Below are 16,036 nucleotides of genomic sequence, written 5' to 3'. Positions count from 1 at the left end.
TAAAAATTACACAACAGAAATTAGCTTTGACTTTGAATACAAAACCATATTCCTTTCACAGTGCATCTCGGTTTAGAACAATTGGGTGAAAAGAAGCCTGCAAAAGGTGAATAGGTATTTCCTGCAGATCAGAACAATAAAGTCTGAACTGGCTACTGTCTGCTATGTAATGTGATTTTCATCCGGGAGGATATAAAATGAGTTTTGCCAGTTTGATTATTTTTTTTTTTTTATAATGAATGCTTTACATATGAATTCAAGCAGGAGCTGGCCTTATAGGGGTGGTTCACCTTCAAACAACTAGTTGTTTTCAGATAGATCACCAGAAATAATGACCTTTTCCAACAACCTTCTATTTGTGACCGTTTTTCTAAAATTGAAGTGTTAAGTGTCATTTTTCACCTTCTGAAGCAGCCCTGAGAGGGGGGTCGCCGACCCTGTAAACTGTTCTAAATTGATACATTTAGTTGATACATTTCTTATCTTTGTCCCCGATGAGCAGAATCTCTGGGTTTCATTACAAGCAGATGTTGGAATTGATATAATAGTTGCTAATACTCCAGAGATGCTGCTAAGAATGAATCAACTAAATGTTGCAAAATTCTAACAGTTTAGAGTCTGTACCTGAATTACTGAGCTGCCAGACTCAAACAACACAAACAGAGACATTCAAGTTTAAACTTAGATTTTGGAAAAACAGCGTAAAATAAATAATGGAAAGTGAGTGAAAAAGTCTTTTATTTCTGAGTAGCAATCTAAAAACACTTGAATTGAAAAAAGTGTTTGGAAGGTGAACTACCCCTTTAAGGATTTAAGGACCAGTAACACTAATTTTTTAAGTTAAAAATCCACTCTACCCTTTTCCACCTCCGAATGTATCCTGCAGAAAGCTTCTGGATGTATCCGGTCTATCCCAAAAGGTCACTGCAAGATCCAAGGTGCTCCACATCTCCTTCTTGCCAAACTTCGAAACCGGAAGTTACTTCTTGCTGCGGGCAGTGTAACTTCTTTGGCGTTACACTGGAGCGCGACGCACCTTGGATCTTGCAGACGCCTTTTGGGAAAAAGACAGTGTACATCTGGAAGCAGTGTTTTATAATGGTATTTTTTTTAGATAAAACACTAAGCATAATACACTTTCTGCAGTATAGATCAGTAAGTGGAAAGGGGTGGAGTGGATTTTTAGCTTAAAAAAAATTGTGTTAATGGTCCTTTAATTATCAGCCCTTCAAGTTTCAAGAGACTCTGGTTAGATTCCCTGCACTCCTTAATGGCTGCCCTGCTTGCTATAAAAAGTGCTTTGAGTCCTACAGGAGAAAAGCGCCATACAAAAATAATTTTCCTTTTCTTCCCTAAACCTGACAATGGTGCAAGAGAATTGCTGGCCCAATGCCCCAGTTATATTATCAGAGATTTTGGATACATACTTTTAATGCACAAGCATTTTACACAATCTTACCTCTTTACACTCATTCAGATTAACCAAAAGATTTTCAGGCATTGGGATGAAAATATCTGTATCCAAGAGAAAAAAAGATTGCTGTAACATTTAACACCTGAGAAAAACATCTGCATTAGATCAAAATTATATTTATTTACACCAGATATTATCAAACTGGGGGATATCCACCCTTGGGTTCAGTAACCCCTTGCTAAACCTGCTTTAATGGAGAACTGGAACCCCCAACATTTTAAAGGTTATTTATAGCACTGTAGTAGAGGGGAGTGCTGTCAATTTAGCCTACACTGGGCTCTTGTACATTGAGAATGATTCAGGATCACTATGCAGTGATACAAGCTAAAAAAAAAACAAACAAAATCGAACAGTTACTTCTCATTAAACCTATCACTTTCCTGGAAACATTTGTAATAATATATTTAAGTTATTGGAGGAAAGAAACCTATAATAACTGTAATAAAAATATATATATTAGCAACATGACAGCAAATTATAAAGCAAAATGTGATTACTAGAATTTATATGCAAATTAGTTATTATATCGGTCATTACCTACCATCAATATCGGATACAACTAGCATCTGGGGCTGTGATAATCCTTCCTGTAGACTGTAGAAATGGATTGTGCTGTCAAATGTAATGAAACCTATTTTTGTTCTTGTGTTTCCAGGGAGCCTTTTAAAAAGATGAAATAGAAGTCAAAGTTACTGTTTTACTGTAACACAACTGAAAAGTAATACAAATAATGGTAATATTAGTAAAGGATTTTCTAGGTAAAATTCAGGCACAGTAAAATGTAAATGAAATGAATAAAATGAAATGCCTGAAACCAGGCATGACTTGGTAAAGGGCCAGCTAAACATTTTTAAGCATTTTAGTAGTACAGGTATGGGAATTGTTATCCAGATAATGGATCTTTCCGTAATTTGGGTCTTCATGCCTTATGTCTACTAGAAATTAATTTAAACATTAAATAAACCCAATAGGCTGGTTGTGCACCCAATAAGGATTAATTATATCTTAGTTGGGATCAAGTACAAGCTACGGTTTTATTACTACAGAGAAAAAGGAAATCGATTTTAAAAATTTGGATTATTTGGATAAAATGGAGTCTATGGGAGACAGGCATTCCGTAATTCGGAGCTTTCTGGATATCGGGTTCCCGGATAAGGGATCCTATACCTGTATTTCTAAACAAAAAGTTTAAAAGGGGACCTGTCACCCTAAGAAAGAATTTCAAATCCAATGTTATGATGTTGGCAAAACAAAATAAACTTCACTTTCACTAAATAAATGAAGTTTTGCTTCTTTTAGTCTTAGAATTCACAATCACATCAAACAGGCGGGTGCCATTTTGTACACTTATTAAAGGGAAACTATTGCGAAAATGAAAATGTAATATCTTCAGCATACTGAAATAAGAAACTAATCTAAATACGATCAATTAAAATTCTGTACCATTTCTGAAATAATCTAGTTTATCTTCCCTATACCTCACTCAACTGCTGCATAAAGACAGAATGAAGAGAAACAGATGCTGAGAGAGGAATATTTGAAGATAAACTTGATTATTTCAGAAACAATGCAGAATTTTTAATTGATTGTATTTAGAAAGTTTCTTACTTCAGTATAGGAAGCTTGTATTAAATTTTCATTTTTGAGATGGCTTTTCATCATGCCAAAATGTTTTTTTTTTATGTGCCAGAATGGAAGACCTGCTGCCCATGCTTCACAATTAGATGGTGAGGAGGGAGGGGAAATGTAAGGTGTGCAGGAAGAATGGAAGGTGAAAGCAGCTGCCTAAGGCATAGAGGAGGAGCAGGCAATAAATGATTGAAATCTGAATTTTTTAAATTAGTTTATAATAGGTATGGATGTTTTAATTTAAAAAAAAAAAAAAAAAAAAAAAAAAAGGATTTAGGTTTCATTTTTAATTGGTAGAGAACTTTTATTATTCAGCTTTTTATGTCTGGATGACAGGTCCCCTTTAATGTCCTTCAGTGTACTGATATAGGGGGATGGTTTTTGCATGTTTTAAACAAAAGTTGTCCAGTACTCAAAATAAAAAGAATGTACATATATACATATACAGTAGATCCAGGTTATAGCGAGACCTAGTAAAAGCCCTAGGACTAGGTCCTAAGCATTCTAGTTAATATACTGTGTATGCACAAGAACATTTTAAAAAGGAGGATATTTTGCTTAAGGTTATACAAAATATTTTACAGGGCTGTGGAGTCGGTATATAAAGGAACAGAAACACAAAATCAAAGTAATTAAAAGTATAATGTACTGTGTGTTTGCTTCAGAAAGATTACTAATAGTTTATATAAACAAGCTGCTGTGTAGCCATGGGGGCAGCCATTCAAGCTGGAAAAAGGGAGAAAGGCAAAAGCTACATAGCAGATAACATATAAAACACTATTGTATTGGATATGGCTTATCTGTTAATTGCTATGTAACCTGCGACTTTTCTCCTTATCAGCTTGTTTATATAAACTATAGTAGTCTTTCTGAAGCAAACACACATCTTTTACCAGTGCATGCTAAAAGTATATTATATGTTAATTACTTTAAAATGCTTGCAGTTAATGGAGTTACTGTTCCTAATGTATTTTCCATGTTGACTGAAAGAAGTTAAGTACACAACATACAAGACATTTCATCATTACCAAAGCTCAAAAATATAATTCTAAACCAAAATCAAAGTTAAACTACATATTGGAAAACCTAAAACACCTTGCTTCTGCCATATCCACCTTCACAGAAGCTCTTAAATCTGATTGGATTATTTTCAGTGCTTGTTTTTTGGTGACTGACTCCAGATATCCAAGATTGCTTCCGACTCTGACTCTACAGCTCTGATATTTTATAAACTAAAACTTACCAGTCCAAATTGTCAAGCAAAGTCTGACATACAGTGTTCAGGTAGCCCGTTTCTACTGCATTGTGGGAAACATCCAACATGAAGAGATACACAGGGGGCTGTGGTGGCCGCAGCTAGAAAAAAATAAAAGGACATTTGCCATCCTGAATTTTGCATTTCCTTTTTTTTTTTTTGCATGGGCAATGGGCAATCCATTACAAACCTGTTTAACTGTTGAATCTAATAAAATTATACAGAAACCCTATAATGTGAAATGTTGAGTCAAAAGCCAGACACACTAACTCTTTGATCAAAAAACTAGCATCTATAGAACAGGCAATATTCATCCAAATAAATAGGGGCACATTTACTATTGGTCGAATATCGAGGGTTAATTCGACCGAATATCGAAGTCAAAGGATTTACCACATGATCGAAGGAAAAATAGTTTGATTCGAAGGATTTTAATTCATCGATCGAATGATTTTCCTTCGTTAAAAAAATACTTAGAAAGCTTATGGGGACCTTTCCCATAGGCTAAAATTGGTGCTCAGTAGGTTTTAGGTGGTGAAGTAGGTGGTTGAAAGAGACAGTACTTTGACTATCGAATGGTCGAATAGTCAAACGATTTTTAGTTCGAATCGTTCGATTCAAAGTCGTAGGTCGAAGTAGCCAATTCGATGGTCGAAGTAGCCAAAAAAAAACCTTTGAAATTCAAAGTTTTTTTCCTTCTAATCCTTCCCTCGAGCTAAGTAAATGTGCCCCCTAATCTTACGCAAACTATATCTATGATCTTCAAAATTTTGTTGGAAAAATCCCCTAAGCCTCCAGTAGACTGTTTCACTATTACAGATATTAACCTGATTTGTATGGTTGTAAATCAAAGAATACTTTACCCATCCTGTCACTAAACACCGATACCAACTGCTCCTCACACGATCAACATTTTGTCCCATATACAAATAAAGGTGTTGCATTTCAGATTGCTGGCAGCTAAATATTTCTGTAAGAATAACTGTATTAAGCTTCCTTACCATGTATTCTGATGGTGCCATAAATTCAATTGTAGCATTCTGAACCTCTGGTCTCTTGTGGGGCTCGCCATAGGCCCTAGTTACAGGATTGTACATAAACTCTTCGGGTACTGAAAGAAGAGATTCATCTATTAAACACTGAAGTGGGGAATGCAGTATGATTCTCAGGTTCTGAACTATTTTTGACTTCAATTTTCCTGACAATTTGAGAACTTATAATATATTGACGCTTTTACATATAAATTTTTCAGAATGTGTTCCACCGTTTTAAATAAACAGCTTAATTTTCATTGAGGTATCGGCGCACAAAAGAGATCGGTAGCATCAGTGTGCACAAATGACAAATCTGATTCCTTACTTCTTGATACATGCAAGGATCCAGGATTCACATGCGAAAAGATTAATCTTGATGGACATGTGTCATTATTCAACCTAATGACTATGTATTATCAGTGGATATTTATTTAATTTAAACAACACAGTAACAGTGACATCCTAAACTTCCATTATCTGTGTTTTTGAGAAGTATGCATAGCAGACACCTTTCCTGGAAAAAAATACCGGCCTTCCTATATTTTTATCTTTTTTCCCTAATAATAACATTGGGATCAGCCATAATTTTTACTGGCAAGGCCGATAAAATACCAGCCAGGTGGCAACCCTAGCGACAACAAAAAGGTAAAAAGTAAAGAAAAGATAATGCATGCCCAACATGTCTACATGCTGGAGTTACAGAAGTATATACTGTTGGTTTAGATGCCCAAATACTAATAAATCCAAACAGTTCTTATATGCAAGTGTATATTTTTTAAAGGGATACTGGCATGGGAAAATTTTTTTTTTTTTTTATTTTCCAAAATGCATCAGTTAATAGTGCTGCTCCAGTAGAATTCTGCACTGAAATCTGTTTCTCAAAAGAGCAAAGTTTTTTTTTTTATATTTAATTTTTAAATCTGAAATTGGGCTAGACATATTGGTAGTTTCCCAGCTGCCCACAGTCCTTTCTCTTCAGCAACTCTTTACTGCTGTACTGCAAGTTGGAGTGATATCAGCCCCTCCCTTTCCTCCCCAGCAGTCTAACAATAGAAAAATGGGAAGGTAACCAGATAGCAGCTCCCTAACACAAGATAACAGATGCCTGGCAGATCTAAGAACAGCACTCAATAGTAAAATCCAGGTCCCACTATGATACATTGTTACATTGAGTAGGAGAAACAACAGCCTGCCAGAAAGCAGTTCCATCCAAGTGCTGGCTGTTTCTGAAAGCACATGACCAGGCAAAATGATCCACACACCAATATTACAACTAAAAAATAAAAACACTTGTTGGGTTAGGAATGAAATTTTAGATCGTAGAGTTAATTATTTGCAGTGTCATTTAGAAATAAAAACTACATCATAAAAATCATGACAGAATCCCTTTAATTATATCCCTTTAATTATATCTTAGTTGGGATCTAGTACAAGGTACTGTTTTATTATTACAGAGAAAAAGGAAGTCGTCATTTTTAAAAATGTTGATTATTTGGATAAAATGGAGTCTATGGAAGACCGCCTTTTCGGATAACTCCCATATCCCTATACTGTATAACAAAATAAAGTTCTTACTATATAACCACCAAAAATTAGCATGATCGCAGTTTGCTTGAGTTATGTTTATACTAATAAACTCTAGATGTTTTTTTCCTATAGAAACCAGTGAAGTAATAGGTTTGCTAGCAAACACTTTTCTGGTTCAGGAATTAAATTTTATATTGTAGAGTGAATTATTTGCAGTGTAATTTAGAAATAAAAACTACATCATAAAAATCATGACAGAATCCCTTTATAGTTTTTTTTTTTTAAACTTGATTTGATAAACATCTACTTGTGTAAATCTGCCTTCCTCTTGTAGGAAACATGAAAATAGCTATGCCTACCATCATTTACTCTGTAACATAGGTTGCATTTCCATCGTCTTTGGTCCAAGAAGCTGACAAAAGGATTGATGTAAGTCCGACAAGACCGACACCGGACGATCGTACTTGAAGTTACAACAGGAAGTTGCTATAACCACAGAGATATTTAATTAAGCAGTGAGTAAAACATTCAGCTAAATGCTACAGAATAAAATATTAAAAGTAACTTACAGACAGATCCTTGAAAGGATGCAATAGGAGTCCCAGTGGAAGTTTGGCTTTGTTCAAAAGAGCTTGTGTCTGAGGGATGTTAGTCAAAGTACAACGAAACAACCTGTAAGGGTGATATTTTTAAAGCAGATCAGCATTTTTACATTTTGATTTTGATTTTTTTTTTTTTATTTACAACACTAACAAGTATCAGTGATTTTCCCTCAATCAGCTATGTACCCAAAATACATTTTATAAACATGGATTGGAGATGGAATTTTTTGCTTTGTCTATGGCTTTATTCATGGATACCAACAATGCAATGCATTACTAAAGGTATATATATATCCTGAGAAATATTGATCTTTTTAGGTAAATTACTCTCTTATATTTTAAGGTCTACGGTCAAGTTTGAACAGAAGATAAGACCTTTCTGTAAACATGATTTCCAAGGCAGGCATCCTCTGCATTACACTCTCCATGTACTATTAGGCAGTCCTAATACCAAACTGTACATGGCACTATAGCTGGCCATATATATGGAGATCCCCTCACTTTGCAAGGTCACCAAACAAGTGGATTTCTCCCCGATATGTCCACCTTCAGTTGGGCGATATCGGGCTGATCCAAACGTGGGCCCTAGGGCCCAACAATCAGATCATAAGGAAGAGAAAATGGGCAGTCGGATTGAGGACAACTTTAACAGAACAATGTGGTCCTCGATATCGATCAGGGAAACCTGTGGGAAGGCCCCTTAATCTGGGCAATAAACTGCTGACTTAATCTGTCGGCATCTTATATCTGACCGCATATGGGGGCCTTCAGACTGAGTTCAGAAATAGTGTCACATGAGCTTGCTACTGGCATTTCCACTGTCCACTAGCAGCACTTATTCTGTATGAAACAACAGCACATCATCACAGTATATAAGACAGAGCTTTACTAGTGCAAATCTCTCCAAATGATTTCCTGTACATAACATAGAACGAGGGAAGGTCTGGAAACGACACCATTGCTTGGAGCTTTGAACAGATGACAATATTTTCTGTGTTTGGATAGTGAAACTTACTATAAAAGGAAATTATAACCCTTACAGGACAAAGAGAACAGGAATTTTGCCATGGATGAACTCTGCCTCTTTAATGTACCCATCCAGGACAAATTGAACAAAGAATGAGCTAACTAGGAGCCCTCTTTTGGAATACAATGGGTAAAGGGGCAATTATTGGATAGATGAAGTAGTGTGGGGTTCCTAAGGATGCTGCAGGATAATGCTAGAAAAATTGGTGTGCACGAAAATTTTAACGGCTCCTCAGCACAGCTTCTGCACCAAGCTCCCGCACCCAGGATAACTTCAGTGTCCAGGTGGATTGAATATTGACCCTGGCCAGCTAGGCAATTCAGTGATTGAAAGGGAACTTGATGGGCCTGTATAGAACGTGACCTGGATTAAGTTGAATTGGGAAAATCAGTGCCCAACCACACTAATAATGCAGCTGGAATGAAACAAATCCCAGAATGCTCTAAATGCTATCCTAGGAGAAAGTTTTTCTGTATATGGGGGACCATGGGCAACAGCACTTAAATAGGATGTCCACTCAAATTGAAAAAAAAATAAATAAAAAAAATCAGTAGGATTAGTGGTAGGAAGTCTAAATACATATACACATTTAAATTATTCTTATAAGAACACCGATCTTTCTTATACAAATATATGAATGCAATCAGCAACCTTTATATATAAACAATGCAACTTTGAATTCAATTGTGCTGACAAAACGGACCATTTATCAAGCAATATATAGAAATCGCTTTGCTTCATGTTAGATTTTAATAGAACTGATCTTACTCTGGGTTACAGTTAAGATTCCGGATATCTTCCTGCAGGCATGGAGTGGGAGCCTTCAGAGGTGTCGGAGGCAGGATATTCCTCTCCTGGAGAAGGTTCAAAGCTCTTAACTCATCCAGCTGCTGGGAATGGTGAAGGCTCAAGCCACCAACTGATGAAGCCAAATTATTTATGGAAGGCTATTGAGAAAGAAGGATATTTAGAAATAAAAACATAAATGAGCATCTAAAAGGTATGGGACCTGTTATCCAGAATGCTCAGGACCTGGGGTTTTCTATAATTTGGTTAGTCATACCTTAAGTCTACTAGAAAATCATGTAAACATTAAATAAACCCAATAGACTGGTTTTGTCTCCAATAATGATTCATAATATCTTAGTTTGGGCTCACTTATGTGGAGCGCTCACCTCCCCAAATCACACTTTTTAGTGCCAGGTGCTGTACTGTGAGACCCACTCCTGTCACCGGGTCAAAATAATATCCAGAAAAATGCCAGCAGCACACCGAGTCTGGTTTTAGTTGTGTTCAAAGAATTTATCAAGCCCATATGCAAGAAGGCAACGTTTCGAGCCTACCAGGCTCTTTATGTCTTAGTTTGGATCAAGTACAAGCTACTGTTTTATTATTACAGAAAAAAAGGAAATCATTTTTAAAAATGTGGATTATTTGTATACAATTGGAGACAGCCTTTCTGTAATTTGTAGCTTTCCGGATAGCGGGTTTCCGGATAATGGATCCCATGTGCCCAGAGCATTCATAAATAAAAGATGGCACTGCAGCACTTTCTAAAGCGTGCCTATCTACCATATTTGGGGATTTAAAGAGGTCTTTTGCTAAGCATTTTCAAAATTCAAAAGGGGCCCAATGTGAGACGGATATGCTGTCCTGTATAAAGGTTACAGACCCTTCTCTTGGCCAATTTTATTTTTTCTGATTAGATCCCATCTGCTGGAGTACTGCTGTCAACACCTACACTAATAAAGAGACATTTATAAAAGGTGAATATCCAGTTTCTTTTCCTTACCTGGCCTTTAAATGCTAAATTAAGCACAAAAAACCCAATCTCTACCTGAGTTATCTGCTGTGGCCGGTTTGGATATTGCTGGGGTGCGGGTGCCAGTCCAGGACCTGATGCTGGAAATACATTCTGGTATCCAGGTGGTAATGCTGGGTATGCACTGCCAACACTCCTTGTGATTTGGGGATTCTGGGAAGGAGGAGGAGGAGGCTGAGCTGGATGCACCATACCTATATATTTTAAAGAAATGTATTATTATTATTATTATTATTATTATTAACATGTATTTATATAGTGCCAACATATTGCGCAAAGCTGTATAAAATATTAAAGATATATGTAAACTGGGGATGCACTGAACCCATGAAGCAGTCCTGGATTTGTCCAGATTCCCTGAACCTAAGGCACACAAGGCATTTTGATCATGCAAAGATGCAATGGAGCATTTGTGTGTACAGTTTGCTTTTATGCATCAGATAGAATATTTTTATTAACATTACAAGCGGCAACAGTAGCAGTCAAAATCCCCTGTGTGCCTTTAGCTTCTAGGCAACAATTGAAAAATCTTCAATTTTGTTAATTCTACTTTAATGTCACTAGGAAAATAAGGGTACGATTAAATATCTGGCTTAATCCAAAAGTTATATATCTGGTAAATCCCTAATATAAAACATTTTTTCTATGTAGATAAACTTCAGTAAGACGAATAGTGCCACAATGTTGTTTCATAGGAAAAGCATGTTAAAGAATTTCCGATGTCGAACTTTGAAATTGGTAACTGAACCATGCCATTCACATGATTCTATATATTCGGTAAGGAACAGTTTTAAAGGAACAGTAAGACCAAAAAAATTGAAGTGTTGTAAAGTAGTAAAAGGAGAAGGAAAGTCATATCCTATTTGGGGGTGGCAAATGTTAGGCACCCCCAAGTGAATGTATTTACTTACCTGAAACGCCAGGCCAGTGCTCCTATCGGCAGAAAGCTGCACTGGTCCGGGGGTTATTCCAGCGAGCACCACGGAGCGACCCTCTTCCAGCTTCTTTTTTCAAATTTCCCGGGCAGACGCATGTGCAGCTTCTTCTTTCTTCAAATTTCCCAGGGCAGATGCATGTACAGTAGAATGAAATAGCCGGATTTTTTGTTAAAGTTCAACTTTTCACTCTAATGCGCACGTGCGTGAAGAAAGAAGAAGCCGGAAAAGGATCACTCCGTGGTGCTCGCAGGAATAACCCCCGCCGGTGCGTTTCAGGCAAGTAAATAGGTTACATAGAAGATAATAGATAGGCTGTGCTGATTCCCATTGTATCCTACAGAGCTCATCTGTTATGTAACCTGGGCCTTTTCTCCTGTTCCTGCTTGAATGGCTGCCCCCAGCTTGTTTATATAAATTTTAGTAGTGTGTTTTTAAGCAAACATACCAGTTTTACCAGTGCAGGGCATCAGGACATCATATTTTAATGACTTTTATTCATACTTTAAAAAACACAAATTTTTTTTGGTCTTGCGCAATACATTATGGTCCTGTTGAGTTATGTACAGGTTTATGCCATGAAAAAGAATCATGTGTCTTGCTTAGTTCTAATTGAGAAGTGGCAACACTGCATAAATACATGTAAATCTCATACCCATAGATCCACCTCCTTCTATTGTATCGTAGCTGTTGTGTAAAGAACTGTCACTGCTTGGAGGTGCAGAAATACCTAGGTGAAAAAAAGGAAATTGACCGATGCATCAAAAAGTAAATACAAGTAAGAGATACATTCTATGTGCTGTTGCATTGTTTTTTATCAATATATTCAGTAAGGTACTGCTTGCCAAATGTCACCGTTACAGATATACACCGTATGAGGTTGCAAAGACTACAGTATTATATTAGTGTTAGCATGGATCTGCTGTGCTTGAGTAATATTGTTATAGAATGTAGATACGCAACTGGCCAAACCAAGACTAAGAACTGAACTTTTAGGTTATAAGACTACACGCAAAATGTTTAGTTGCTAGTCTCTGTGTGCGGAGAAGGCGTATTGTGTAAATATGTAGTCTCAACACTAAGCAAATCAACACTTATAGCACTACGCCCATAACTTTTAATATACACTCAAATAAGCTCTTTAGATTCTACTTTTTTTTTTTACTTTGCATGGAGGAAAGTGTCCCCACTCAGGGGCGGCTGTCACTTCCCGAGCTTAGGGACCCACTCACAATATACAGTACACATAGAACATAAATGTCACAATATAAGGCTGATTAGTAATTAATACATGGCAGCACAGAAACCAGTGAAATTGGCACTAGAATTTAATAATTAGTCCTGTAGCATCAGCTTATATTACAGTCCAACCTGTAAATGCTTAGCTTCTCAACAGCTGCTCAAAGCCCATTGAGCATGTGAGTGTCACAGACACTTTCCAAGATGGTGACCGCCTGTGACACGTTAGAAGGCCTGGATCATTGCTGCTATTGACAAGCTGAAACTTTAGGTTGGTGCAATAATATCAGCATGTTAAATATGGCATTTTTAGCAACATACATTTTTAGGGTTTATTTCTCCTTTAAAGGTTCGGATTCAGTTTTTGCTGAATACTGTGAAACTGGCCAAATGTCCATCCGTTGGCATTCTGGATTCTAAAGATAAATCTATCAAACATCCCTACAATTGCAGAATATCTACAATTAGAATTGGCAGCGGGCAGCCCCAGCTTTCTGGGTACTTGCTTCACTTCAAAAGTCAGGTTCTTCCCAGCTGCTCCTGTTACAGCACAAGTGCATCACTCTCTGTCATGTTTCACCCGCCGTGTAGTGTTCCATGAAGATGTACGAGTAAAGAGGAGAAGATCAAACTGAACAAAATTAGTTGTATTCTATTCAGAAAAAGTAAACATTCTGTGTGACAAATAAAGCAAATTCTGCAGTTTAACGCTCTTTCTGCTTTTAGATCGACTTGCTTCACCCCATGGGTGTTGCACCCTGAGGAAGTACAGAATAGGCTTTTAGGATCCCATTGGCTAATGAAGGTTAATTGGTGGACATGCATGCTTAAACCAAGGATATATTTATTTTACTTTAAAGTGGGCATCACCAATTAAGACAACTGAAAAAAAAAACAAAAAAAAAACAAAACATTGTTTTGTCATCGTCTACAATTCAAATGAAAGAAAATAAATATAATCTGCAGCATTCATATGGCAGGGGGCTAAGCATGCAGGTATTTAATACAATAACAAGGCTTTGGAGCATGTTTGCCTGTGTCTAAATATAGCCCCCTGTATAGTGTCTGCTAAGTATTTCTGTCCTTGGAGAGGAGTAATTTTCAGGAGGAGGAGCAGTGAAGGTATCAGCATCGCCGTACTATACCTATTTATAAGCAAGGCATCAACAAATATGTTCAAATGAAGCTACTGTAACAAACCCGTTCCACTGCCATCTTCTTGGTATAAAAAGGACACAAGTAAAGTAAAGCTTAGCTAGACCACCTTTTTAACTTAAAGGGGAACTATAGCGAAAATGAAAATTTAGTTTCATAATGCTGAAATAAGAAACTTTGTAAATACAATCAATTAAACATGTATTCGAGCTCACTCAAATAACTGATTCCAGTACAAACAAAATAACTGCCTTTTGCATAAATTCTACATGTAGAGAGAAATGATGTCTGGTGTTTTTAATAGATTGAGTTCTAATACATCTTCTAGGCAAAAGGAGCCCCCACTTCAAACAATATTGTCAATGGTTATTTGACACCCAACTCCTGCATGAAGAGAGAATGAAGAGAAACAGATGCAGAGAGGGATAGCGAAGATAAACATGATTATTTCATAAACAAGAATATTTAATTGATTGTATGAAGAAAGTTTCTTATTTCAGTATGATGAAGCTTATATTAAAGTTTAATTTTCATGACAGTTCCCCTTTAAATGGTAAACACTTTCATTAACCTTTACAGGTGGTTTTCCACAAACCGAAATGCACCAGGAATAGTGAAACGCAATGTTGCTTTAAGCTGCATGGTTGTGTGTAAACAAATAACAGAAGTCGTCGGGTAAACTGTTCAACAAAGTGCAGCAGTCAAGTGTACTGTGTGTCATGGGCAGGCTAAAGACAGATGACTGTTGCTACAAAGTAACTACAGTAGTCAGTCAGCTCAGCAAAGTAGTCAGATAGATCAGCAGGACAGCAAGGGGCTAGGCTTAGGGAATGTTCCAAACCATAAAAAAATCATGAAAAGTCTGCAAATTTTTTTTGATGTATATTGCAAAGTTGCTTGAAATTATGTTTACTTTTCAAAAATCTTAAGTTATGTTTTTGTGAGTTCCCCTTGTGTTGGAAGGTGAACAACCCCTTCAAAGAGGTTGTACACCTTTTTAATTAACTTTAAACATGATGTAGAGAGCGATATTGTGAGACAATTCGCAATTGGTTTTCATTATTTTTATTCTTTGAGTAATTTAGCTTTTTCTTCTGCAGCTCTTCAGTTTGCAATTTTCTGGTTGCTATGGTCCAAATTACACTAGCAACCATGCATTGATTTGAATAAGGGACTGGAATATGAATAGGAGAGGCCTGAATAGAAAGAGGAGTAACAAAAAGTAGCAATAACAATAAATTATAGCTTTTCAGAGCATTTGTTTTTAGATAATCAAAAAAACTATAAACAAGAAAAAAATGAAGACAAATTAAAAAGGTGCTTAGAATTGGCCATTATATAACATACTTAAAGGTGAATAACCCCTTTAATAACTTAAATACTTTGTACACTAGTCTGAAAAGTTATGTAAAGCATTTGTGCTGGGTGAAATGCTCTAGCCAGCCCGGAACTCTTAGTGTGCTGGGAGAAACAGCATTGGCATGTTTTATACCGAGAAACAAAACAAAAAGAGAAAACGACTATTGAATAATTAAGAAACCTGAAGGCAGTTCACAAATGATGGGGGCGGGCGGGGGGCACGAGTCTAAATCCTAACAGGGATATTTCTCACACACCATAAATTTGTGTTGCAGTTGCAAAAGAACTAGTGCGCCTACCCTGCTTTATAGTACAACACTCACTGTTCTTAATGGAAAAACAAAAGTGTACTTCACCTTTTAATTTCTTTACGGCTATGTACAAGCAGGACAGGTACGGGATCCGTTCTACAGAGACCGGTTATCTGGAAAGCTGCAAATTACTGGAAGGCCATGTCCCATAGACTTTATTTTAATCGAAGAATTTACATTTTTAAAGATGATTAAATGAGTAAACAATACCCTGTACTGGACCCAAACTAAGATAAAATGAAATCTTTATTGGATGTAATGGATGATAATGTTTAAATTACTTTTTAGTACGCTTAAGGTATGGAGAACCAAATTACATAAAGATCCTGTATGCAGAAAACCCCAAGTCCCTGGAGAACAAGATCCATACCTGTATTTATAATATGTTCAAAAATACAGTTTAAGAGTATGAGCCTCAAGGGTTAATATAGTCTGAAACCGTTTGAGCTTAAACTTCTATTTCCAACACAGATACTGTTTATTCTAAACCCTACAGAGATGCAGAAAGAGCCCTGAGGCAAAATGTGCTGCATGGAGACCTACCCTCTCTCTGGTTATATTTATATACCCATCCCTTGTGCCTGTACTGCATTTGCATTACTCAATAGTCATTTAAACTTGCATAGGTTTGTTTTTATCTTTGAACTGTGCAAAAGATGCAGAAATT

The 16,036-nt window shown here is 36.6% G+C and overlaps 1 protein-coding gene across 1 annotated transcript in view; it reads right to left on the bottom strand.

Moving 5' to 3' along the window:
• Positions 1 to 16,036, bottom strand: part of sec24a.L (SEC24 homolog A, COPII coat complex component L homeolog) — a 44,712-nt gene that overhangs the window by 10,866 nt on the left and 17,810 nt on the right. Inside the window, exons 4-12 of the mRNA XM_018252017.2 lie at positions 11,961 to 12,035; positions 10,386 to 10,564; positions 9,317 to 9,495; positions 7,489 to 7,591; positions 7,279 to 7,405; positions 5,360 to 5,469; positions 4,347 to 4,459; positions 2,016 to 2,134; positions 1,460 to 1,515 (exon numbers count right to left, since the gene is read on the bottom strand). Of these exons, the coding sequence (XP_018107506.1) occupies positions 1,460 to 1,515; positions 2,016 to 2,134; positions 4,347 to 4,459; positions 5,360 to 5,469; positions 7,279 to 7,405; positions 7,489 to 7,591; positions 9,317 to 9,495; positions 10,386 to 10,564; positions 11,961 to 12,035 (1,061 nt within the window). The remainder of the gene's footprint in view (positions 1 to 1,459; positions 1,516 to 2,015; positions 2,135 to 4,346; positions 4,460 to 5,359; positions 5,470 to 7,278; positions 7,406 to 7,488; positions 7,592 to 9,316; positions 9,496 to 10,385; positions 10,565 to 11,960; positions 12,036 to 16,036) is intronic.

The sequence above is a fragment of the Xenopus laevis genome, chromosome 3L (genome assembly GCF_017654675.1).
Source record: "Xenopus laevis strain J_2021 chromosome 3L, Xenopus_laevis_v10.1, whole genome shotgun sequence".
In the NCBI taxonomy this organism is placed as follows: domain Eukaryota; kingdom Metazoa; phylum Chordata; class Amphibia; order Anura; family Pipidae; genus Xenopus; species Xenopus laevis.
This window is presented reverse-complemented; position numbering and strand designations above follow the sequence as displayed.